This window comes from Malaclemys terrapin, chromosome 2 (assembly GCF_027887155.1).
Source record: "Malaclemys terrapin pileata isolate rMalTer1 chromosome 2, rMalTer1.hap1, whole genome shotgun sequence".
NCBI classification, from domain to species: Eukaryota; Metazoa; Chordata; order Testudines; family Emydidae; genus Malaclemys; species Malaclemys terrapin.
In genome coordinates, this window is record NC_071506.1 from 215,168,389 (window position 1) to 215,195,889 (window position 27,501).

The window sequence follows — 27,501 nt, forward strand, 5'->3', positions numbered from 1 at the left end:
AATAGGAATGCTAACGTAGACCAGATGATGACATTTCAGCCATCTAGTCATCGAACCCAGCCCAAAGCTGGTTTACACAGCACAGTGGTTAAGAGGCAGGCAGCTGCCAGCACCTTGTCTACGCTAAAACTTGACCCCCGTTGTTACTGTTGGCAGTGGCAAGTGAAAGTCCAGCAGGGGAGTCACAGGCCGGGTATCAGGAGGTCATACCAGAGCTGCCTTCCCCGCATTTCTAGGCTGGGGAGGGGGGCCCTGCTGTGGAACAGGTTGCGAATTACAGGTCTAGCATAACCAGGGTCAACCATAGCATCAACATCCCAGCCAGGGAGAGGGCGCAAGCTCATACCAGCACCCAGCTTAGGCCACGTGGCCCCAAGGCGGGGCAAACACAGGGTTACTTTCACTCCCCAGGGCGCCCTTCAGCGTGACCTTTAACGTCAGCTGGCAGCACCACAGGCCAGCCTACCGGTACGTTTCCCTCCCACCACCGGCCCCCGAGGCGCGCAGGGCAGGCGCGGGGCTTTCCTGGTGCCCTCAGCACAGCACAGCACACCTTGGGGCGGTGAGAGCGGAGCGGCACGGGCAGGCGGCGACGGAGGCGGCAGCGGCAGGCGCTTGCTGCTCCTGCTCCCCGCACCGGGAGGGGGGAGGGGTACAGCCGCCCCTACCTGCTGTGCCCGGGGGAGGCTCCATGTGGGGCTTCTCACTACAGCAACCGCCGCCACAACATAACCACTCCCGAGAGCCCACGCTCTTCGCGCAGGCGCAGAAGACTACGAGAAGAAATCTGCAGGCTGCCGTGGGGGGGGCAGAAGAACTCAGAAGCGGGCGCGCGCCTGTGGGCCGAGTCGGCGGGCGGAAGACAACTGGCCTCCAGCCCGCGAGAGAAAGGCCGCGGGTAGACGCACGCGCCCTGACGGGTGAAGGGAGGCGGGGAAGGGGGCGTGTGTGCCGGCACCTAACCAGCAAGACGAGCGCAAGCGCCGGCAGGCGACCGAGGCGCAGAAGGGGGGTGCGGGGGCGCGTGCTGTGAGGAGGCGGGCGGGCGGCGCCCACAGCCAAGCTTTGCTGTGCTCGGCTTAGGGGGACTCAGCCCCTTAGGAAGCCCGCGCTCGCCCAGTCCGAATCAGTAAAGTGCAAGGGACTTGTGGCCTCGTGTGGTGTCTTGGAGCGGGGTGTCTCTGAGTAGTGCCAGGGTGTTAGGGAGCTGATCCCACAACAGCCACCAATTCACTGTCTGACCCCGGGCAAGTCACTTATCCTTTCCGTGCCTCAGTACCACATCTGTACCATGGGCATAATAACACAGCTACCGTGAGGGTGGCGATAGGGAGATGCCAACTAGAGGGAGTTACTGAAGTGTGTTTAATAATTACCACTTATGACTAGTCAGTGGTTAAGGGATACCCTCAAATGCATGCACCTGAGCACAAAGGCCTGGGAGCACCCTCCCTGTTATTATTTAGTATCTGTACTATTAGGGGCTGGGTTCCCACTGTACTAAGCACTGGTCTCAATGAAAAGAGAAAGGATCAGTGAGTTTGCAGCAGCGGTCGGCAACGTCGCCATCCCGGGCCAATGGAGGTGGCGCGGGAGAGCGATGTGCTCGCCGCGGCTTCTCGCCACCCCCATTGGCCTGGGACGGCGAACCGCGGCCAGTGGGGGCTGGGATCGTCCAATCCTGCCGCGTCAGCAGGTCAATAAAATTGGCCCAGCCCGCCACGGTGCTTACCCTGGCGAGCCACGTGCCGAACGTTGCTGACCCCTGCTTTACAGTTTAAGGATACACTGAGCCGTGGATGCACAGATGATAACAAGGAAATGGAGATGATCAAGATGTGTCTCAAGCAGTGGTCAGAACCATTTTTGTATGCATTATAGCATAGGTGAGTTTTAAGGAGAGATTTGAGGTGGACCATGTGCATATTTGAAGGGAATTCTTCCATGCATATGGGAAGGCATATAAAAATACCCTGTTTCCCCGAAAATAAGACATCCTCCGAAAATAAGGCCTACTTACAGTTTTGCCTCTCGTTGTAATATAAGGCATCCCCCCGATAATAAGACCTCCCCGATAATAAGGCATCCACCGATAATAAGGCATTTTTCATTTCTGAAAAATAAGACATCCCCTGAAAATAAGACCTAGCGCATCTTTGGGAGCAAAAATTAATATAAGACACTGTCTTATTTTCGGGGAAACAGGGTAGTACTAAAATGCTTGTTGGAAAAATTCATTATTAGCCCTTATGAGAGCTCAAAAATTAGGTTATTTAAAAAGCATAGACAGTTGTTCAAACTCTCTATGTACCTTGTGTGGGCTGAGTTTGGCCCCTTGTGCCTTTTAAAAGTAATTTTGGGATAGTCCATAGTTTTTTGAGAGATGAATGATATTGACACAGTGGGTAGCAAACAAAACAAAAGTGATGCTAGGCTGTCTTCATAGAATCAGAATATTAGAATTGTAGGACTGAAAGGGACCTCACTAGTGTCAAACCTGCTCTTTCTTTAGTTACTGTAAGCATGAGTTAGGATTGCCAACTTTTAGAGAATGAAATGTGGAACAATAAGCTGTTATAAAATATAACATTTAAGGGCAAGCATGGACCCGGACCCTAGAGCGTACTGGAATAGCGAGCTATCATTTTCCCTGGTCCTGCTTGTAGGCTACTTTACCTTCTATAGAGAAGCATGTGGTCAGAGTCTCAGCAGTCTAGAAAGTGCCAGCCTAAAACAAGGTGGGGTGATCTGTGCCCCTTGGCCTTAGGGAGAAGCCTGCTTTGTGTGTCTCTGTTTTGGGTTCTTGTGTGTTATCAGTCTGAATTCTACAAAACTTATTTTGCAACCTGCCAGCAAGAGTATTTTATGTTTTTATCCAACTTCTCTATGCATGGCATGAACATAACACCCACAACATTAAGAAAAATTAGATATTAGGGATACAGGGCAAGAGTTGAAACTTCAGGAACTGTTGCAAGGTATAAAAAACAGGCCACTCTCCTTGCACCCCACATGACCACCCCTCCCCCCAATAGCAAATTGACCAATTGGCAGGAAAAGATACTATACTTGGGGAGTGCTGCAAAAGTGAATTTTCACTTAGCAACTTTTCCATTATTTTGCATGCTTATATACTGCTCCACATAGAGAGTCCAAGCTGAAGAATTATATTTCTGAAGGCTTAACATTTTCAAGCAAGCAGGAAATCTAGGAGTCTTCTCGACAAATTTTTTCCAAATAGATGCAGATGAAGGATCATTTTTGTGACAACCTGTGTTTTTCAGGGTTTTTGTTTTGTTTTATCTTTGCTGTGGAGGATCCTCTCCATCCTTGTCACAGTTGGGAGAATCCAACCATTTCTATTTCTTTAAACACCCTAATTAGAGGCCCTGTGTGCTTCTGGAAGGGATCTTGGAGCAGATGATTGGGGAATCATGTGGAAAAAATAGAACACAAGGTTAGGGTTATCTATTCTGAACATTCATGTTCATTAAGGAAAAAAAGATCTGAGGTTTGGAACGGCTTATTTTTTTACAGACCCACTTCATTCTCCTCTTATGAGAAATCAAGTCCTTTTATTTGGAAGTAGATTGTTTCAACTTTTGTGGCAACATTGAGGATCAAATTCCTCATGCTTATGCATTCACAGTAATTAGCAGAGCATGAGGTAGACAGAATCTTCCAGCTGATCACTCATGGTCTTGATGGCCTAGAGCATTTCTTTTAAGACTATTGTGTGCCCTGACACTTCCTACATCCACAAATTTGAGCTTAGTCCTTTAAGTTGAGTAGAATGAACTTTGTTTCGTCTGTCTCTGTAAAATATGAATTTCACACCAAAAATGGTACCACCACCACCTTGCACTCAGAACTCCCCTGATGAGCCCCACTCCCTCTGCACCTGGACTACCCTGATGAGCTATCCGGATCCCACCCCACTGAGCCCCAATCAGCTACACCTGGATCCCCACCCCATTGAGCGGCACTTCCACAGCATCTGAACCCCCCACTGAGCCACACACACTCAGATCCCCCTGCCAACCTCTATTCCCCCCCCCAGACCCCACCACCACCACTGAGCCCCAACCACCTTCACCTGGACCCCCCTGCAGAGCCCCATTTTTGTTGCACCCAGAAACCCCCAACAAGCCTGTGTTTATTCAGATCCCCCCGCACCTGGATTCCCCCACTGAGCTGCCCGCACCCTGATTGCCCCACACAGAACCCTCTCAACCCATACCTGGATCCCCCCACATTAAGCCCCTCCACACCTGGATCCTGCCTTGCAGAGCCTACCTGCCCACACAGAGTGGCAGAGCCCTGGGGTGTTCCTAGGATAGGGTCCTTGCACTGTGTCACGATTGGGTGCAGCCTCACTCCTGAATCCATGTCCTGGGGGCAGTAAGGGGGAGAACTGCACAGTGATCTCCCACCTCTGCAGCTGGTGGCCTCTACTCCCCAATTTCATGCTGGAGCCTCTACATTTATTTGACAAATAAAATTTGCAGAATTTTAATTTTTGGCACAGAATTTTAAAATTTTTGGTGCAAAATGCCCTCAGCAGTAAGCAGCTTTGCAAATATTTACCATGCGCTCATTCCATGCATAAGGGACAATATGGGAGAAAGTGTAAAAAGGTGCTCAACAGAAAATTTGACAAATGAGCAGTCAAGATTGACATCACTTGTGGAGCAGAGTCATGGGACTGACATCACAATAGTGTATATGAGACAATAGGTTGGGGATTGGCCAGAAGGGGCCTTAAAAATGAAGACAAGTAGTTTGTTTTAGCTGTCGATGGGGCAGCCAGTGGAGTGCAATGGTTGAAGCAGTAAGCCAGGAACATGGTAATTGCAGCAGCATTTTGAATGCATCTAGGTAAGGCATATAGCATTTCTCTAGGTCAGAGAGGAGGCGGTAGTTATCATTACACAAGAGGATGAGGGCCTAGGCAAGCATTTTAGCTGCCTACACAGAGAGGAAAGGCCAGTCCTTCGAGATATTTGAAGGGAGAAGCAGCAAGGTTCGGACACGGCCTGCATGCAGGGGTCTAGAGAGAGGTCTGAGTCAAAGAGTATACCCAGGTTACAGGCCCTAGTGACCCAAAGGAGGGTGATGTTGTCCATAGTGACTGAGAAAAGCAAGATGGGGCAGGCTTAGGAGGAAAAGAATAAGAGCTCTGTTTTTAAGCATAAATGAATAAACTTGATATCTTCAGGTTGGTATCAGAAAGACAGACCAAAATGTTAATTTGGATAGGAGACAGATGAATGTCCTACAGTTCAGTGGGTGGAAAGAAAACAGCCACATTATGTATCCAGGTATGATTAAATGGTCACATCTACACTGCAAAAAGTGAGTGTGCTCAACTGGTTGCCAGAATCAACCACATGCCAGCCAGTGTCACTAGCAAGGATGAAACACTATTAGGTGCTATAATTAATTGAATATTAACTATATTGTGTGTGGTCAAAACCCTGCTTAGGGATAATGAGATGTCACTAACAGACTATGTACTGGTTAAGTTATAGCTTAGCCAAGGCTTTAGCAACATGTCACTTACCAGTTTGGGCTCAAATAGCAATACAAAAACTGGAACATGACAGGTGTATTATCCTCTAAGCTATGTAGGTCAAATAACGGTTGCCAACTTCTGATGAACCAGATAAAGAACATGGTAAAAAGTTTCAGCACTACCCATGTTTGATAAAATCTGACTTGCAGTGAAACCTATGTGAGCACCGATGATGATTCACGTAATCAGTATTGAGGGAAGCTTTTAATTGAATTCATTGAGACACCTCACTAAAACATGAAAGTTAACTAAACTGTGATTATTTTTTCAGCATTTACAATATTTCCTGGTAGACAAATTAATTACAAGAAATTTGCATGATTGATTAAAACATGATTGCTTTAATGAAGGTCTTTTTCTTTTTATCTTTTTAAGATAAGCACTGCTTAAAGACTACTTGCTGATAACACCCAACTAAATATTTTTAGAAATGACAATAGGCTATGGTTTAATAATTGCATTCTGAATTCAAATAATCACCTCAGGTATATGAAATTTATAAGATAATATTGTAATACTCCATTTCAGAATTATCACATCTAAATTCCCTACAAATACCCAATAGGTCTTTTTGAATCATATGACAAGGTGGCTTACGTTGGATTTCTCTTGTTAATTGTGATAATTGTCAACTGTACACCAGTGGTAACCCTAGCTGAAAATTTTCGACTGGTTCCTATTGTCTCTAGCTGGCACTTACATTTTGGACAAGTACATTGATCTATTGGTCCACTGATTGCTCATTTCTGTTGGAAGACTCATAGACCTCAGAGAGACCAGCAGAGACTAAAACATCGGTTCTCCAACTGTGGGTCAGGAGCCCAAAGTGGGTTGGGACCCTGTTTTAATGGGGTCACCAAGGCTGGTGTTTAGACTTGCTGGAGCCTTGACCCAAAGCCCAAGCCTTGCTGCCTGGGGCTGAAGCCCAAGCTGCACCCCTTGGGGACAAAGTCCAAAGACTTCAGCCCTGGGGGGTGGGAGGCTCGGGCTTTGGCTTCAGCCCCGGCTTGGACTTTGCCCCCCTCCCTCCCCATCCGCCAGGGCAGCAGGGCTCCGGCGGGCTCAGGCTTCAGTCCCCCTTCCTGGGGTCGTGTAGTAATTTTTGTTGTCAAAAGGGGGTCATGGTGCAATGAAGCTTGAGAATCCCTCGACTAAAAGAAACCAAAAGAGTCCAGTTGAAGAGTCTAATGGATTCTACTGGAATTTCCACTGTGGTAGGCAGGGCCGGCTCCAGCATTTCTGCCGCCCCAAGCAAAAAAAAAAAAAAAAAAAGCCACAATCGGCAGCTCAGTGGCAGGTCCTTCGCTCCTAGAGGGAGTGAGGGACCTGCCGCCCCCGAATTGCCGCAGGTGCCGCCCCTCTCCCTTGGCCGCCCCAAGCACCTGCTTGTTAAGCTGGTGCCTGCAGCCGGCCCTGGTGGTAGGTTAAAGGAACATTGTTAATTTGAAAAATCAGATTTTGGTCTGAAAATGTTGGCTCAACATTTTCAAAGTATCTGGTTATTTTGGATTCCCGCATTCTTGTGTGCCCAATTTGAGACACCTTAGCAGAGATTGATTTTCAGAGTGTGTATACTCAGCACTTTCTGAAACCAAGCCACTTTTGGAAGCCTTTGGGCACCCAAATTCACTCACCATTTTGAAAACTTATGCTGTTGTACATACTAGAGTTACAAGTAACACCTACAATTACCATAAAGAATTTAGCAGGAAAAAATATTTTTCTACGGGTTTTGTACTGTTTGACAGCACCCCATGTGTATTACTTTTTACTGTTTCTCCTATATAGTGAGTCAGTTTCTCCTCTGTTAATGAGCTTTACAAAAAATAACAGGGGGACTGAAAAACACAATTTTTATTGTAAGGATTAAAAATATCAATGCATCATATTTAAAGGATGATCTATTAGAAAATGGAATTTAAAAGAAATCAATTTGACAATGTCTCCTTAAATACTATAAATACAAAAAATCTACATTAATGAGAGAGATTTTATATGCTCAGCAGATGCTTTCCACAGCAACTGTAACTTCTCCCCACTATCAGCATAATGTTTGTAATAGTGTGATCCTAGTGTTTCAATTATACCAGGTGCTTGGTTGCAGTCAGATGTAAAGTTGCAAAGCAGTATGATCCCTTGCTTTCACAAAATCAAAAATTCACGCACAGTTACTTCCTGAAATGTAAATGTAAAAGAAATAATTATGTATAAAAAGAAATAATTATCAAACAGCAAACTGCTATCTTGACAGTCTGATTATATAGCTTAACAACTGTTAACCAAAAAATATTTCTGAATAGTTGCAGAACTTATCTCAAAACAGTTTTGTAATTTTCTTGCTTTTAGTGTGCATCCAAATGGTGACCTGCATTTCTCCCGTGTTTCAAACTACCTCATCAGACCAGACTTCCTGCTGGAAATTATCAGTAAAATTGACAACTCTTGCTAAGAGAGATCAGCACTATTCATTTGTATGGAGCTACTGGAACATTAGTAGGTAAGAAATTGTTTTGAAAATCCTATTTTAAGTATATATTTTAAATGTAGTAAATAATTATTTGAGTGTGAATCCGCCAACGAGCTCTGCACCCATGTGGAGCCCTGTTAAAAGCTGTAAGGTTCTAGCTGCATAGAACTCGTATGTAAAGGTATTACAGTATGCTCCACTTAACTGGAACATACTTTTCCAGGAAAGCCGCTTAATTGGGAAATCTCCCAGGGAACCGATTTAAGATCAATGATACTTAATAGCACAACTGTTTTAACAGAGTCTCTATGGGGCAATGACTGCTGCTTAATAGCATCTGCCTGCTGGTGGTCTGATAGTGCTGAGGTCATCTGTCTCGTGGAACTCCTCTGTGGTAGGAAAATGTTTGCTAACACCAGTTTAGCTCCTCTGGTGGAGCAATGTTAGGAGCACTAGTATAGATAGACAGCTGGCTGCTGCCCTGATTTTCAGCACTTTTGTGTGGATTACAGTGGGAAAAACCTGCTAATTTTCCCCATATGTTTGAGGAACAATGCTGTTCAAAAAGTTTGAGAAACTGCTTGAGATGACTGAAAAGTGCAGCTTTTAGGGTTTTTTCCTAAATGTTACAAAGAAAAATATAGTCATAAATAGCTCTAGCTTGCAGTCATTTCTGTGTTTCTGTCTGAGATTCATATTGTCATTTGATTAGTTAATCACCCATTTTCTAAGGTGTGAATGTGTTTTCACACTTCTACCAAGACAGTGTTAACTATGAAACTATAGATAGCAATAGAGGTTAATTATCTATTGCACAAGTCTCCACACCTTGTTCTTATCAGATAAAGGAAGAGAGAGTATATGTCTGTACACAGGTGTGATTTTTAAAAAACCCCAAATAACCCTGGTCAAATGAGTTCAAAGGAATATTTTCAAATGTCATCTCTTCAAAATGTAAACTATGTTTGACACCTTTGATCTTGTTTCATAAAATATTTGATTTCCAGTTAAAGGCTGTGATTCTTGACTAAGCCTACTTGTGTGAAGTATATCCACTCATAGGTGACATGTGGGGGAGCAAAATGAGAATTAACATTTAGTGGAATCAAAGAAGAATAATGGCTTCTCTCTTTTAAGGGAGGAAAAACTGATGTGAAGCCACTGTAAAATTGCTCATGGGGCTATTGCACTTTCCCTCTGAGCTTTCTGGAGATGCCCTTCTCAAAAGAAGAAAAAAGAGTTAGTAGCTAGTTTCTTATGCTGTCCATGTCACTAAATATTTACCCACCTATATGAGCATAAATCCTAACCCAACTGCTTCTGGTTCTTGGAGGCCCACAAGTTCAGGGTCTTTACAGGAGAAATTGTTGTTTGTGGTGGAAGAAGTCAGGCTTGAAGAGCTGGGTCTCCCTCGTCTGATTAACCTGTAGTTAGGAGAAACAGGGTCACCAGACAGGAGAGCAGATGATCCATCGTCACTGCAAGAAGCTGCTGTATGTGCCGAGGAGAGGGTAAAAGTGCTTTGTGGTTCCCTGAAGCCACTGACCTCTGTGTCTACCTGCTGCCCTGAATTCCAAAAGCAGCCCCTGGACTAGCCAGCCTTGTAGGCAGCACATGGGGAAGCAGCCTTCTGCTCATTTAGGGAGGTAGCCCCAAATAAGTCATTTGTGTCAACCACCAGCAGATGTGATAAATGGGAGGTGGGAGATCAGTAAAAAAAAATCCCAGGGGAAATAGGTCTGCATCACCTGGGACATTGAGGATTATAAGGGTGTCAGAAGCTTAAGAAGAAGTGAGGAATGCAGAGCTACCTGGTACATCATATGGGGTAAAGGAGAGAATAAGTTAGGATGTTGTGAATTAGGACATCTAAAGTGGGGGACAAAACAAGCATGGAGTGGAGTGGCCCTACAGAGTTATGTAGGGGGCCCATTTTGAATATGTTTTCAGAAGCCCACCTGAATATTGTGTATCGGGGCATAACCAATTTAAATGAAACATCTAGTGTAATAGTTCTTAAATCATAGTCTGTGGTCCACCAGCACAGGCAATGTCACAGAGAAAATATGGAACTCATGGGGGCTTAACCCCCATCTCCCCCTATCCCCCCACCCCAGCCTACACCTAAGGAACAATCTGTCACCAGCTTTTGATTCCTTGACATTTCCCTCTTCATTTCAATATTTTCATATGTAACTTTAGCACCCTCATGGCCAGGATGGAATCTGCTCTGCAGGCAGCTCTGGCGAAGAGAAGGTGCACGCAGGAATGCAGCAGGGAAAGTCTCTTCCACCCCAGGGGCCCCTGTTCCAGACCCCCCAGAGTGAACAGACAAGCACTGGAAGAGTACAGTGAATATAGGAAAGAGAAATATTCATTCACAGAGGGATGAGGGGAAAAACAACAAGGGAAATATAGGGGGAGCAATAAAACAGGGTTGCATTCAAAACAAGGCCCCACAGGCCCAGTGGCACAACAGGGCAGGCACCGAGCAATGTGTCTGCACACAGAGATCAAGAATCCTGGGCAAAGCTCCAGTCCACTGGTGAGTCTTGGGTGCTACTGGTCATCTTTGGCGCCAGTAAACTTTCCCCAACAAACCCCTCCAGTGCCCTCTTCTGGTGCTCTCTACAAAGCCACTCAGAGCAACAACCTCCCCACTTAATTAGCAAATAGCGTCCCTCCTTATTTCCAATGCAAAGTAACAAGCCCTAATACTCACAGCCCCATGCAGCTCTGGGCAGAAGTGATACTAGGGACTTCTCGGGCGAGTCCTCCCTGGCACAGTGCTCCTCCTGACTCCTGTCCTGGGGTGTCCGCGATCAGTCATTCTGTTCGTCCCAGGCTTCAGGCACGTTCTTGGCTGCTTCACTCTGCGATGGCCTGCTTGCTGCAGCCCTTCCGTCTGGAGCTCCCGACACACGCCCTCTTGCTCTCCCCCTCTCTCTGCTCCCCCTCACAGTTGCCAACTGTCACGTGGTAAATAAGCACCTCGTCTTTCACAATAAGCAAAAAATCAAGTTAATCCCATTTCAAAACAAGGCCAAAACAAGCCAATCCCTAAGAACCCCAACACTCTATGTGACTAGATCCCCCTGGTGTGTGCAATCTGGGACTGTGGTGGGCCCACTGTGCACCCCGACACTCTCTCCCCCACTTGCCCCTGCTTGCCCCCCCTGCTTGCTGAGAGACGATCAAAAAAAAAAAGAAGCAACAAGCTACAAGCCAAAAACTAGCCAACAAGCAACTCACAAGCCAATTAAGCCCAAAACAAGCCCAATTTCTGCGTTTTTTCTGTGGGTTTGGCATATCTGTTCCCCAACAGCACTTCCTCCTTCTGGAACAATCAGAACTTCCCCCATCAGGAAAAATATTTAAAGGGCCATGCTCTCTGAATCCCAACAGGGTTACACATATTTACCTCAATACTAGGGCATCCAGGAAAAAGGGGTAAAATTAAGATTTAAAAATTGTGGTAGTTCATTAATGCAAATGAGAGGAGGTCAGGCCACTACTAACCAAACTCCCTCCCCACTCTGAAAAGAAACAAACCCAACCACCAACAGTAATTTGATTTCCTCTGCTTACAAAAGAAATTGTTCTTCACATCATGGTGAGGACTCTTCCTTGTTATACAAGTAATTAGAGCAATGATGGGTGAACCTCACTTTGTTTGAAGGTTTGTTTTGGAAATGTATCTGAACTCCAAACTTTTAGAATTTCTCTGCTTCCTGCCCCTTATGCAGACCCCAAACTTCTCCCGTTTTACGACATGCTCTCATGTAGTAGACCCCCTAGCCATTCCTTTATTTTGTTCTTTCCCAGGTGACAACACAACCTTGAAAGGAGCCAGTTTCTGATAAATATTTGTAGGCTTTTTCCTACAAATATTTATTTCTATCTGTCTGGCTGATCCACACCCCCTCAGTGTGGGAGAATGACTGATGGAGCCACTTAAATGAGAATCCACTGGCATCATCCATACTATTCATCCATCCCTTGCCAAGCCACTCTCAAAAATCTCCTTTGTACGGGGGCACAGGAAATCCCAATGGAGCATAGGTCTGAGGCACACACCATGGTCTCTTACCCTACCCTTTCTGCAGTGGAACTGCTCTAATTTCTCTGGGTCAAGAATCTCTGTAATCATAGAGGTCGGTGCAGGGTACCGTCCTGAATGACTAACACAGGATATAGTGATTCCTCCTTGAATGGAAAAAAACACAACAGAGTTCATCAGCAACAAAAAAAACAGACTTTTTTAAAAGCAGTACATCCCTCTTTAGAGCTTTAAATTCTGTTTTATTGCTGAACGGTTTTCTGAGGATTATTTGCAGTTTATTTAGATCTATAATTAACATGGAGCCCCCATTGTCTGGAATAGTTGCTGTCCCTTGATTTTAATAATATTAATAATCTTTTCATCTGTAGATCTCTAAGTGCTTTACAAAGGAAGTAAGCACTGTTTTCCTCATTTTACAGATAGGTAAACTAAGAATAAAGAGTTTATAGTCAGTGACTTGTCCTAGGTCACACAGCATGTCCGTGGCAGAGGCAGAAATCAAATCTAGGTGTTCTGATTTATAGGCTGCTGCACTAGCAACTAGGCAACACCATCTCTCTATGTTTAAGACAGAAAAAGCCTAATTTAGTGTGATCTTGGCCATTGGATATGGTTCCGAAGAGTGGTTTACTATCCCTGGAAGAGATAAATGGTGGTGTAAGTATCAGCTATCAGTAACAGAAAATAAACATGATGAAACAGAAGCAACTCATTGGTTGATTGCAAGAGAATTTTGAGGAAGCTATCACAGGTAAGTCCAGTGACTTGGTGATTTCAGTAATTGGATATTTCTCTGATATATTCCTCAAAAGTCTCTTTCCTTCCATTCCTTGTGACTTCTTTTACATCAAGTGAATTTTTGGATGGATGAATGAATACAAATTTACACCATATCTTTTCCTAGTGTGTAGAACTTCAGGAAGCCTTTTATCTAGCAAATCTCCACTGTTATCCACATCTGATCTTACAGTAGGTTAGTGGTTGTGGCATCATATAATTCATCCTATGCACATCACAGTAGATTTAATATTTGAAAAAAGATATTGCTGTTTCCTTCATTCTTATCATCAAAAGAACAATCTACGATTTGGTTTCCCTTGTTCATTTATTTATTTATTTGTTCATTTGATTAGATATACTCACTGCATCTTATGTGTTCCAAATTTAAACCTGACACCTAGATAGAAAAGTAACAAACAGGATGTGAGCAGGGGAAGACTCTTTTCCTACCGTGGCTGATCAAAACATGTTGTTTTTATAAAGCCTTCCCTCCCGCCTCTATTTTCTTTGGGTGTATAAAAAAGTGATACAGCAATAACCTATTTTCTTCACATTCACCAGTCTGGAAAATTCAGTCTGACTTAAATTCAGCATCTTTCTGCTAATGACCCTTTGCTGACCAGCAATAATTTCTGCGTGTTTGCTTACTAGAACATGAACCTCATCAAGAGACAGTACTGATAATCATAAAACCACATCATTTTAGTCACAGCTAGGCAAAATAATTTCTGCCTCTGTGTACTTCTCTGTTGGGCAGAACATTTCAACCATTGCTTTTCAAATGAACCTATTGGGGTTTCACTGACTAGGATGTTTTATATTCTGTATACCTAAGACCCCATTTTCAGTAAGGTACTGAAGCACTCTGACTTCAATAACATTACTCATGTGCTTAAAGCTAATGAGACTCCTCATGAGCCTAAAGCTAGCCAGGTGTTTAAGTACCTTGCTGAACTGGGAACTAAATTCCCTCTGTATTTTCAGCTGAATATGCTTTGTATTTTTTCTCATCCCAACATTTTGTTTAGTGTTGCTGTGTGCTGTTAAAACTGCTGCTGTGTTCCACTCTAGCAGCTGCTGCATTTGAGTAATAGGTAAAGTGATCCACGATACAGATTCGCCTGAGCTGTTAAACTCAGATCTGAATCTGTATTTCCTCAGAGTATTGGGCCCATTTCTAATTGCTTACTTCATAAGGATGTTCTGAAAATTAATGTAGGTGCTATGTAAGCCCAATTATTATTATTATTATTATTACTATCTTTAGTTGTTGTTACTCGTGTTGTAAACTATGATACTGTTTGGAAAAACAGATATCAAGATACTGTTCAGATTACATTTAACTGTATCTAAAAATTCAAAGCTTCTTCGCGGCCCGAGGACCTCTAGGTTATAAGCCTTTAGATTTATTTTATTAGTAGTAGTATTTATTACTTTATTTATTTATTAATTTCTAAAGAAAGCTCAGACAAATTAAGCTGTTTTGCCTTCTTACCTTCTTTGCCTTCTTATCTTAGCCCCAGGGTGGCCAACCTGTGGCTCCGGAGCCACATGCAGCTCTTCAGAAGTTAATATGCGGCTCCTTGTATAGGCACCAACTCTGGGGCTGAAGCTACAGGCGCCAACTTTCCAGTGTGCCGGTGGGTGCTCACCGCTCAACCCCTGGCTCTGCCACAGGCCCTGCTTCCACTCCACCCCTTCCCGCCCCCTCCCCTGAGCCTGCTATGCCCTCGCTCCTCCCCCCAGAACCTCCTGCACGCTGTGAAACAGCTGATCAGGAGGTGTGGGGAGGGAAGGGAAGGCGCTGATCGGCAGGGCTGCCGGGTGGGAGGCACTGGGAGCGGCAGGGGGGTGGAGGAGGAGGCTGATGGGGGCTGCTGGCTTATTACTGTGGCTCTTTGGCAATGTCCATTGGTAAATTCTGGCTCCTTCTCAGGCTGCCATAGCCCATTAAGTGCATATTGCATTATTAAGAGCTTAATCCAAAGTCCAAAAGAACTTAATGGAAAAATTCCCATTGATTTCAGTGGGCTTTAAATAAGGTCCTAAGATCCCAGCTACTGTAATGCTTAAATCACAGTTACATTCTTTAATTCATCAAGTGTTTTGCTTTAAATGGGTAAAGGGTAAATTCCACTTTTAATTCTACCCAGAATTGACCCGTGTATCAGGAAGCGTAGTTGAATGAAGCTGATTAAAATCAATACAGTTTGGAAATCCTTGTAGGAATTATTGAAAGAATATTATGAGGTTTTAGAACTGCCCAAACAGTTTTGCATTTTGAGTCATGGTGGCAAAAACTTAATCTGTGACAAACTGTAATTAGGAGATAAGTAAAGATACCATTACTTGGTGTCTCTCAGTAAATAAACAGTACTTAAATCGGAGTGGAAAAGTGATGGTATGTTCAAAATATTCTTTTTAGCCAACTAGCAGCATTGTGAAGGTTGAAGATTTGACATAGACACTAATGCACTTTACCTTTCCTCAATTCAATCACTATATGTTATATTTAATGTATTTATTTATTTGTATTGTGGTATTGACTGCAGCGAGAGATCAAGGCCCCTTTTTGCTATGCACAAAAGAACATCTCTTTTCCAAAGATCTTACAGTTTTATCATGTAACAAGACACAACAGAGTTAAACAAATGGAAAGGAGGGCTAGGTAACACTAAAATGATCGTATTTGGTATAATAAGGAGCAGTCACAGTATACCCACTGCCTAGCTATTGTTCTCTCATATATACGTTTGTGTATATATTTGAAGGTGTAATTAGCCCTCCTCTTTTCCCCTCCACACCACAGAATGGAAAGGAGCCGAGGACCCAAATTTCTGTCATTTAAAAGTGACGTGTACCGGAAAAAAACAATTGAGCATTTGCCCTTTTCTGCTCCTGATGTATAGCTGAGGCTTTGCTTTTTTTGACATGTTTTTACATGAAAGAGCTAAAAGAATGAACATTGGGGGGGGGGGGAGAGATTTTTGGTTTAACTAAAACTATTGGACTATTTAAAATTTTTTGGTTCTTGTTTTTTTTTAATTGATTACAATAACTAATTAATATTTTAGAGAAAGGAAAGCTCAACACCTTCGCCCCTTCAGTGAAGATGTTAGAGCTGATAACAACATCTGCAAGACCTATCTTGTTCTTCAGGAAAATTAGGGAAGACCAAACTTGATATTCCTGATAATTCGAAGGTAAAAAACAAGAAGGGGAGGGAAACAAAAAAAAATTACAACAAACCAAACAAACAATCCCCCTCTTAGTGTTTATCCTTTGTATGCAGCATAAAGAAGTAAAGAAGAGCATGAGCTCAGTTTTTAAAAACTCCTTCTCAATTCAACTTTAAGGGAAGTCTGTATTGTACTAAATCCACTGCACATGATAAATCAGTTTTTCCTGAGCGCTGTCTTCTACAACGCAAACATGTAAATCTCTTTCAGTATCTTAATTTGTATTCAGATAAGTACCGAAAGGACTGATTGCAGTGTGATGAATCAATTCCCTTGATGAGACCTAAGCTGCAGAATGGGGAAGCTGATGCCTGAATTTCATCAGTGTCTGATATGTAACATCAGATTATGGGTAACATCTAGATTTTAACCCCTATGTTTTTTAAAAATGACATTTGGCTTTGTAACCAAGTAACTCCCTTTCACTTTAGGGAGAGTCACCTAACTCATCACTGCTTTGAAACTTTAGGAGTAGGGGCTCTGTTCTGAGAATACTTTCTCTGTGTACATGCCAATAAACTAGAGGGTTAGGGATTGGAAAGTAGTTTTGGGGCATTGGTGTCCTAAGTCATAAAAAACATGGTAAAATAATTGAAAAAACTCAGACCTTTTGGAGAAATCAAACTGCCTTTGCAGAATCACACTTCTAAATATATTTTTGAAGATGGGTACTGAAAAGAACCCCCAAACCAAGTGCTGTTTCCCACTTTTCTTTTGTGCTCAGGTTTCTAATTTTTCATTCCACAAATATTATGCGACAATTTTGTGGAATACCTTGCCACTATATATTTTCTTTCACCAAAACTTTTGTAGTCTTATATTTGTCAGTGCTTTACCCTCCATTACAAGCCTCATAGTCTGGCCCTTTTTGTCCTTGCTTTTTACATTGTGTCAAATTCAAAGGAAGTGTAAACCTACACATCAGTAAGTCAGTGGTGTTCAGGCTCAATGCTTTATCTTATGCTTTATTACAGTCTCTTGGCAATTATTTTTCCTGCTATCACCCCATCTTTCCACCCTTGTCATGTTGATTACACTAATTTACACCCGCTATGATTTACCAATGTAAAACTTACACCACAATTTACATCTTCTCTGAATTTGCCCTATTTGTTGGCCTCCTCCACCATCCTTTATAAGCAGGAGTGGCCAAAATTACTGACCCTCCAAGCCACATACAATAATCTTCAGAAGTTTGAGAGCCGCAAGACTTGCACAACCTGTCCCACGGGGCAGCACCTGCCAGGGTGTGGGGCTTCTGCCCCGATGCCCACCCACAGGGCTAAAGTCCTTAGACCCGCCCCCTCCCTGCAGGACAGAAGCCCCTAGTTCCACCCACTGCAGGGCAGAAGCCCCGAGTGTCCCCTGGCCAGTTTTATAGGCGGAGAATCAGGGGGAGGGTGTATGGGGGACTCCGGGAGCCACACTTTAATTGTAAGAGCCGCATGCGGCTCACAAGCCACAGTTTGGCCACACCTGCTTTATAGGCTTGTAGATGTCATAAGATTTTAAACAAAGGAGCAGATTTCCAAAAGTGCACATGCACAACCCCTGATCTGCATGGGTATATAAGGATGTATGCGTGCAAATAAGGTTGTATCAATGCATTGAAGTTTCTGCATATGTACTTTTTCTCACTCACTTTTGAAAATCTGGTCCAGTGCAGGGGCATAGACAACATTTTTTTATGGGGAGAGGGGATAGAGTTAAAAAATAATAAAATGATAGCTGTTGAATATTCCTTTAGTGATGATTAAATTTGTCCACTTTCCATAAGATGAGATAAATGAGCTTCTATTCAACGACCAGTGTATTTTTTCTTTCTTAGTGCAATCCCTACATTTTGGGGGGACTAAAGTCCCTGCCCAACCCCACTGTTGTCTACACCAATGCATTGTGCGTCCAACTCTTCACCTTCACGTACACCTGCCTTCTCACTCACCCATTATGATGGAGTATATCAGGTCTTCATGGCCCCTTGCTTGAAGCCCCACTGTTCTGCTGCACCCCAGTCCAGGAAACAATTATCTGTGAAGAAAAGAGCAGCCGTTTTGAAAACTAGCAAGATATGGTTGTCCAGCAGCCAGAAGGGCTGGGGACCAGCAACAGCCAATCAAGCCCCAGCGCATACTGAAATAAAAGGAGCTGCATGCTGCCAGTGAGTCAGTTCTTAGCTGGAGCCAGAGGAGTGAGGAGGGAGCTCCCTACGCTGGAGCCAGAGGAACCAGGCTGAGCCAGCACCTATCATTGGCCACCTTCAGTGGCAGAGACTAAGAAGGAGAACCCCTGCTGTTTCTATCCCTGAGAGAAAATTTAGCCCAGAAAGGGTAAGAGATTATTTTGTTTATAATTGACCCTGAAGGGCAAGGAACAGTTTCAGGTTTTGTTTGTTATACTCCAGAAAGGGTTTTGGATTGTGTGACTCGATGGAAGGCTGAGTCACAGAAGACCCACAGAGGCTTGCTGACAGCCTGCAGGAGGTGTTGGTAGCCAAAGAGAATGACAGCACTGCAATTGGATGGCAAGGGTGTATTCAAGAGGTAAGTGAAACCCACCATGCCCATTTACTCACAACTTGCTTATTATGCCTCTCCCCCCCCCCCCACACACACAATCCTAATATGTCAAAAAGTCATTAACATGTAATAATTATACACATTAATACAAAGTTACCATAGACAATAAAGGGGAAGGGATGCAGATCAGGATAAGTAAAAAACACATCAGAGATCTTCTGACCAATATGAATGAATTCAGATCAGCAAGTCTGGATGCTATTCGCCCGAGGGTACTGGAAGAATTATCTGAAGAAATCTCGGAGCCACTGGCAATAATATTTACAAACTCAATGGATGACAGGAGAGGTCCCAGAAGACTGGAGAAGGACTAACATAGTGCCCATCTTAAAAAGGGGAAAAAGGAGAAGCTGTGGAACTACAGACCAGTCAACCTGACTTCCATACCTGGGAAGCTACTAGAGCAATGTATAAAATATTCAATTTGCGAATACCTGGAAGATGAAGGGGTAATCACTAGCAGCCAGCATGGATTTACCAAGAACAAATCATGCCAGACCAGCTTGATTTCCTTCTTTCACAGGGTAACTGATTTGGTGGATAAGGGGAATGTGGTGGACATAATATACCTGGACTACAGCAAGGCTTTTGACACAGTGCCACATGACATTCTGATAAGCTAGGGAAATGCAGACTCATCAGAACTACCATTAAGTGGATACATAATTGGTTAAACAACTGCTAAGGAAGAGTAACTACTAATGGAATGATATCAAGTTGGAGGGAGGTCTCAAGTGGAGTTCCACGGGGATCTGTTCTGAGTCTGGTCTTGTTTAACATCTTCATTAATGACCTAGATGTAGGTATTGAGAGCATACTGATCAAGTTTGCAGATGACACAAAGCTAGGGGGATTGCCAATACTTTGGAGGGTAGAGCTACAATTCAGAGGGATCTAGATAAATTGGAGAACTGGACTATAGACAACCAAATGAAATTCAACAAAGACAAATGTAAAGGGAAGAAAAATCAAATGTACAAATACAGAATGGTAGAAAACTGGCTTGGCAGCAGCACTGCTAAGAAGGATCTGGGAGTTCTGGTGTGATACTGCTGCAAAAAAAGCAAATGCAATTTTAAGTTGCATTAACAGAGGCATAGCATGCAAGTCACGGGTGGTGATAGTACCACTCTACTCTGTGCTTGTAAGGCTGCAGCTGCAGTACTGTGTCCAAATTTGGTCACCAATGTATAGAAAGGATCCAGAGGCAAGCAACAAAGATGATCAAAGGGCTGGAATGTAAGCCATATGAGCAAAGGCTGAAAGAATTGGGTATCTTTAATTTGGAAAAGAGGAGATTAAGAGGGAAATAATAGCAGTCTTTAGATATTTGAAAGGCTGCCATAAAAAAGATGGAGAAAAGTTGTTCTATTTTGTCACAGAGGGCACGACAAGAGGCAATGGGTTCAAAATGCGGCATAGCCGATTTAGATTAAATCTCAGGAAAAGCTTCCTAACTGTAAGAACAGTAGGATAATGGAACAGACTGCTTCAGGAGGGTATGAAGTCTTTTTCATTGGAGGTTTTCAAAAGGAGACTGGATCGCCATCCATCTTGGATGGCTTAGACACAACAAATCCTGCATTTTGGTAGGTATTTGGCTGGATGACTGTTGTGGTCCCTTCTAACCCTGTGATTCTATGAATATCACAGAATCTGGACACTCGTGACAGTGATGGCAAAATTTGTCCTTAGTTCTACCGCAAATAAAAACCCACATACTGCTATTCTTTTATTCCTTGAGCTGATTGGAAAATGTAAGATATTTTGACAAAAAATGGAAAATATTTCCATGTAACTTTTTGAGGATTTTTCTTCATTTACATAAAAGAGAAATATACACTAGTTTTAAAAAAATTCCCCATTTAGGGCCAGATTGTTATACCCTGAGGCACACTGAACAGCACCTGGCTCCACAAAGTGGCCCTCTGAATTCAGTTAGACTATTTGTGGAGTATAGTGCTTCTCAGTGGAAGTAAGGGAAATAGAATCTAGTTCATAACTAGGACCAACTTAAATGAAGAGGAAGAGGTTTGTTGCATACTTTTTTTAATAAAGGTGCAACTAGCTGCTACAACACACCTCTAATTCAGGCCCCATTTATTCCCAAAATGTTTTCAACAAGAGTAGGCATATTAAAGATGTCCTAAAACCAAAAATCCTAGCTTCTTGTCCCTTCACATGTCGCTTAAAACTAGAATAAACAATACTTAGCTGAATTTAAAATAACCTGTTTTTTTTAACAAACATGCATATCCGCACAAAGGAAAATACTTATAACATTAAACATTTACATTAAATTAGACTTTATATAGCCTTAGTTCTGATTGCTTTAAACTCAACTAGAACATCATGAATTTCCAGACATAACTGTTTTTCTACCACTGGAACATAAACTAGCCCTTCTATTGCTCAAGTTAAATACAGTAGACAAAGTTCAAAGTCCTTCTTTGAGCCCAGATATTTCACATGCGGAAAATAATGTCCATAGGTAATTTTTAAGGCATCACTATTAGTTGTAATTTAGCTCTCTGGGCACAGCAGCAGTGCAGTGCACAGCCATCTGGAAGTCCTGAACACAAATCAGATTAGGCCACTGCAGGTTCCAGCCAGTGAGATCTGGTTCCATCGCGGAGGTGACATTCTCAGTCCCTGGAGAGGGCGGCCACAAATGGTACATTAAAGACACCTCCTAATGGCTACTCTGTGAACCAGCCCTAGAAAGCAGCTGTGGAGAATGCTGCTCGCCAACCTGCCAAGATGGAGGTGTGGTACTATGGCAGCAGAGAGCTTGGGAGAAAGGAAGTGGGAGCTCTGATAAAAGGGGCAGAATCTCAGTGGCAGGGTCATTGGCAGGTTAGGGAATGTGTAACAGAGCAGCTGTTGTGGTAACTGTCATTGTATATCCAACCGTGGCTTTGGTTGCTGGCAGCATGGCTACTAAAGGAGGGTAATATATGGGCTACTCTGATCAGATGTTCAGTGAAGGGGGAAAATGAACTTCCTGTCATTCAAGTCCTTGTGGGTCTTGCAAAGAGAACAAAAGGATACAGTCATTAAAAGAACTATCACTGGCTGCTGACTTGCCTAACAATTAGCATTAGATAACTATGGTGCTCTTAAGGTGAAACTATCACATTTGTTTTGATAAACCAAAAGTGCCCAATAAAGCAGTTCAAGCTGTAGCAATGCTGATTTATGAGGAGTGTCAGGATGCTGAAAACAAAGAGGTGTTGACCATTCTTTTGTATGCTGAGCTTGGGGGTTCCCCAGGTGACATCATCCAAGATATAATTGCCCTGGAGATGGCAAGGAGCTGCTGCAGGAAGTGGGAGGGAACAAAGGGAAAAAAACTCTCCACTCCACGCTTTTGATTAGTACAGGTGAACGTGGATTGTGCTCCAAGAGCAACCACCTGGCCTGCTGACCATGCCCTGGTGCTGATCAATGTGTGGTTGGAGTAAATCATCCTCCACGACTTCTCCCAGGGCAGCAGGAACATACACCTCTATTGGGAAGTTTCATGGAGGCCAGAGTAAGTGGAGATTGAGCGGACTCCAGTCCTGTGCTGGGAATGTATAAAGCACTTGAGGCTCGTGTACCAGAGAGCAGAAAATCTAACAGATGCTGTGGGAGGGCTCATCATACATGGTGAGCTGGAACAGGTCATGTCAAGACATTCAGTGACATGGCTCACGAGTCATGACCTCCTCCTCAGCACCACTGGCTCATTGTCTATCAGGATGCCAATGAGGGCCAGGGCCAGGAGGCAGCAGGGACTGCAGAGGATGCACAACATGTGGTTTTGCATCTCTGCCTTGGGGAACTGGTTGATGAAACTCCCCAATTATCCTGAGGAGGCCCCTAAGCCGCAGCAGGAACCAAAACCCCAGGCTGGTTAGTATAAAAGGACCCCCACCCTCCCTGAAAATATCCCCTCTTGCTTTGGCACTACATTCCTGATTTTAAGATCCCCAGGGCATTTAAAATACTGTGCACTGATTTTTTCCTCCAGGGATAATATGCCATGTATTGCTATGTCTCCTGAGTTTGAACTGCAGTGCTGAATCCACACCGTTGTCATGCACCATCCCCTTACCAAGCTCCTCCAGTATTCCTTCCCCTCCATCCAGCCCTCACTCTGCTCCTCTCCAAAATGGTCCCTGAGCACGACACAGCTACAAATCACTGATTTTATTGCTTTCTGATGAAGCACTATTACTCATTTGGCAGAAGCTGTGGCTTAAAAACAGATTATTGATGAAAAATCATTGTATCCCTGTGTTTGTGCATTACTTAGCCAGCAGACAGGCAACAATGGTTACAGGACCACATAGACCAGGGGAAGGGAGGGTCTGGATTTAAAAAGCTTCCAGCTGGGGATGGCACAATTGTTTAAAAAAAAAAAAAAAACTTATAGTTGTTTGTTTAATGTTAGTAACAGCTGCCTTCTTTTCCTTGGAAGATTACACTGTTTCACTGCTTCTACCACACACCTCTGATCTTATCATCCCCTTACAAATAGGAGCCACGCGGAATGGAGGAGGTTAGATCTGGGCAAGGAACACTTCGGTTGTCTGTCACAACAGTCCTTTCTCCCTTGGAAGATTACAAAATTGTTACCATCTCTGTCCATGGTGTCTGGCCTGTCCCAGCACTGAGCCATGCTGCACAAGCTGGGTGGGAGAAGGATACAATCTGGTGGCTGGATAAACATAGTGCCACGTCCCTTTGCAGTGAAGAGGTGAGGGTTTTGTGGTGCTGATCTAAAACTTCAGGGAATGAAATAAGGTTGTAATGTCTCTTTCTTTCCCTGTCATTGCACTGTTGTTAGGCAGGCACAGGGGCAGGATTTTCTCATGATGCTGGGAGTGGGTGGGTGATTTTTTTTGTGGTTCGCATCTCCCTTTACATGGAAACTCTGTATGTGAGTTAAGAATGTAATAAATTTCCAGTCAAATTGCCTCCCAGTCCTGTAAGCATATTTCAGCAAATTTTTGGTGTAGCAGAAACTCCAGCTGGGTCTTGAGGTTCAATGGAAGTGCAAATTTGATTGGTCATAAGAACATAACAGCTGCCATACTGGGTCAGACCATGGTCCATCTTACCTGGTATCCTGTCTCTGACAGTGGCCTCTATCAAAGCTTCAGTGGGAGTGTACAGAACGGGGCAATTATGGAGTGATCCACCTCTGTCTTCCACTCATGGCTTCTAATAGAGGTTTAGGGTCACCCTGAACCAAGGGGTTACATCCCAGATCATCTTGGCTAATAGCCATTGATGGACCTATCCTCCATGAACTTTTCTAGTTCTTTTCTGAACCCAGTAATGCTGTTGGGCATCACAACATCCCATGACAATGAGTTCCACGGGTTAGTTGTGCATTGTGTGAAAAAGTACTTTTTCTTGTTTATATTAAACCTGCTGAGTGATCCCTCATTTTTGTATTGTGTGAAAGGGTAAATAACACTTCTCTATTGACTTTTTACAAACCATTCATGGTTTTATAGTCCGCTAAGATGACCAGCTCTGATGTTTTTAGCCTCTCCTTGTATGGAAGCTTTTTTTTATACCGCTAACCATTTTCATTTCATTCAATCTTTTCCAATTCCACTATATCAAAGGTCCCAAACTGTGGGGCACACCCCCCCCCAGGGGGGCATGGAGGAACATTTGGGGGTCGCAGCTGGGGCCTAGGCCAGCCCCAATGGGGTGGGGAGGGAGTGCCACCAAGTTCCGCTCCTGGCCTCAGCCCTGGCTGCCGACCTCAGCCCCTGACCTTCACTTCATTCCCCTCCACCCTGCCCCAGCCTCGGGCCCCGGCCTTACTCCTGTCCCCCCCCCACATATTCCAGGAGCCATGGACAAAGGTAAGGGGTGCACGAGGTAAAAAGTTTGGGGACCACAGCACTATATCCTTTTTGAGATCGGGTAACCAGAACTGGACACAGTATTTAAGTGTAAGTGCACCATGGATTTATATAGTGGGATTATAATATTTTCTCTTATATTCTATCCCTTTCCTATTAGTTCCTAATGCACTGTTAGCCTTTTAACCACTGCTTCTCATTTGAGCAGAAGTTTTCAGGGAATTATCCATGATGACTCCAAGATCTCTTTTTTGGGTGGTAACAGCTAATGTAGAACCCATCATTATATATATATATATATATATATATAGTTGAGATTATTTTTTCCAGTATAACTTTGCACTTAACATTGAATTTCATCTGCTTGTTGCCCCATTACACAGTTTTGTGAGATCCCTCTGCAACTTCTTGTAGCCTGCTTTGGATTTAACTATCTAGAATAATTTTATATCCTCTGCAAACTTTGCCACCTCGCTGTTTACCCCCTTTTCCAGAGCATTAATGAACATGTTGGAACAGCAAAGGTCCCAGTACAGATCCTTGGGGGACCCTGCTGTTCACATCTCTCCATTGTGACAATTGACCATTTATTCCTACCCTTTGTTTACTATCTTTCAACTAGCTACTGATCCAAGAGAGGACCTTCCCTCTTATCCCATGGTCACATAGGGTACACATACACAGCATGGCAGCAAGTAGAGTCCAGGTCAGCTGTTTTGGTATAGGGCTAAAAATAGCAGTATAGACGTTCCCACTTGGGCAGGACTCAGTGAAGATGGTGTACACCATCTGGTCCTGATAACTTATTACTATTTAGTTTATCAGTTTATTCTAAAACCTGTTTTACTGACACATCAATCTGGGATGGTACTTCAGATTTGTCACCCAAAAACAATAGCTCTAAAGTGGGAATCTCTCCCACATCCTCTGCAGTGAAGACTGATGCAAAAAAATAATTTGGCTTCTCTGCAATGGTCTTGTCTTCCTTGAGTGCTCCTTTTAATGCCTTTATTATTTGGTAGCCCTGCTGCCTTGTGGCAGACTTCCAGCTTTTCATGTGCTTAAAAAAAATTACTGTTAATTTATTTCTTGGCCTACCTTATTTTTACATGTTACTTTCCAGAGTTTGTGCTCCTTCCTATTTTCCTCATTAGGATTTGACTTCCTGATTTTAAAGGATGCCTTTTTGCCTGTAATGACCCCCATTGCTTTGCTGTTTGGACATGGTGGCATTCTTTTGTCCTCCTATTGATTGTTTTGGTCCAAACTCCTCCATTCAGCAATATTAAGAGGGGTGACAATTAGCGGAAACATCTCTCTGGCATCGACCGCTGAATATCCTCCACTCTTTTTCATTCTGGTATTTTGAAAATATATGTTCTCCAAATGTTGGCCAGCCTTTAAAGAAGAAATTGCAAACTGGTATCATAGACCCTGGAAAGAACTGCCACCCCCTTTGTAATACAATGAACATTTAAAATTTTTAAAAACATGAGTACATTTATCTTATCATTAATAGCCTCTGGTTCTTCCACATGGGCTGCAAAAGTTGTCCAAAAAACAAGTCTAGTCTAACAGTCACACTGTTGAAAAGCTGAAAAGTTTCAAAACTTTTACAGCAGAGTGGTTATCAGAGGGGATTTCTTGGCTTCTTCCAAAGGAAAAAATATATATATAAAGCTACCGTTGTCTTTGAATTGACAGGACCTTCAGCTCCTGAGAGGGAAACCTTTCCATTGGGAGGGCAGTAGCAACACCCCAGAGACAGCAGAGGCAGACAGAGAAGAATCCTGGAAGATCTGCTCATTGCCTGGGGAAATCTGCTCATTGCACAGGAGGAACCAGTATCAGTTTGAATTCCTCAGGGAAAGGGAGGATTCAGGAAGACACACCGATGAAATGGTTCCTGAAGCAAGAGGCACGTCTCAGGGAATGGGAGCCTTCCCGAATGGAGAGGCTCATAGAACTGGTGGCCAAACAAGTTGGGAGTCTGCCTGCTGCCATGACAACTACACCTGTCAATGAACTGCCATCACTACCACCATCTGCTCCTCCTCCGTCTGCTGCCAAGGGCACTGCCGAGGTGAAGGAGCCAACACTCCCAACGGACTGGGAGGAGAACATGGAGCCTGCAGTACTCCCCAGACCAGACGTTCCACTGATGCCCAAAACCCTTCGCAGGGGGGCCTCCCTGAGCTCCCAGGCAGGGAACAGTGAGCCTGCAGAAGTCTCTGAATCCGACCAAGTGCCCACTCTCCAAACCCCATCTAGGAGACATCTTTCTTTGTCCTCAAGAACAATTTTACCATGTTAGTCCTCTTTATCAGGAGGTGGGCAAGGAGACGGGTGCAGAGACATTAACATTTCCCCTGGTTGATGGATTCAGACCCATTATGTTTTAAATATTTTTGCTTTACATTTCTTTAAATAATATTTTACTTATGAGTTCCATGTAGTACTTTTAATAAATATTATAGTTTCCTTGACTTGTGCGATGAACATAAGTGCGATGAATATAAGATGCTTTTCAGGTTTGGGATTGGGCCGCACAATTCAGAGCACATGAATTGGAATGGTGCAACTGTCTCGTGCCATCTTACTGCAAACACTTTTTTTTTTGTCCTACCTCCTCCCCTCCGCCCCCCCCACTCCCCGAGGTTCAGAAATATCTAAATTCCCCACAATACATGGGATGGATGGGGAAAGTGCAGTTAGTGATATGTGCAAACAGAAAACACTGCTAGTTCTAAATGCAGCAGAACTCACAAGTTAGAAAATGGGCAGATAAACATCTTTATAGTTTAATTCTCATGCAGAAAATCAAAACACAATTCAAGTAGCAATACAGGCATCTGCCATTACCCTGGGATTAAACAGCCCGTCCTTCCCCCAAAAAACCTTGATCACTTTCAACAGTAGTAGCTATTAGTG

At 43.6% G+C, this 27,501-nt stretch overlaps 1 protein-coding gene and 1 long non-coding RNA gene across 2 annotated transcripts in view; one reads left to right on the forward strand and one right to left on the reverse strand.

Annotated features, from left to right (window-relative positions):
• Nucleotides 1–832, reverse strand: part of CMC1 (C-X9-C motif containing 1) — a 76,009-nt gene extending 75,177 nt beyond the window's left edge. The window contains exon 1 of the mRNA XM_054019917.1: nt 669–832. Within this exon, the coding sequence (XP_053875892.1) occupies nt 669–693 (25 nt within the window). The 5' untranslated portion in view covers nt 694–832. The remainder of the gene's footprint in view (nt 1–668) is intronic.
• LOC128832484 (uncharacterized) lies at nt 812–27,020 on the forward strand. The gene is made up of 3 exons (XR_008443986.1): nt 812–898; nt 7,922–8,072; nt 26,275–27,020. It is a non-coding gene; the product is annotated as an uncharacterized LOC128832484 (long non-coding RNA).
• Nucleotides 27,021–27,501: the final 481 nt, after the last annotated feature.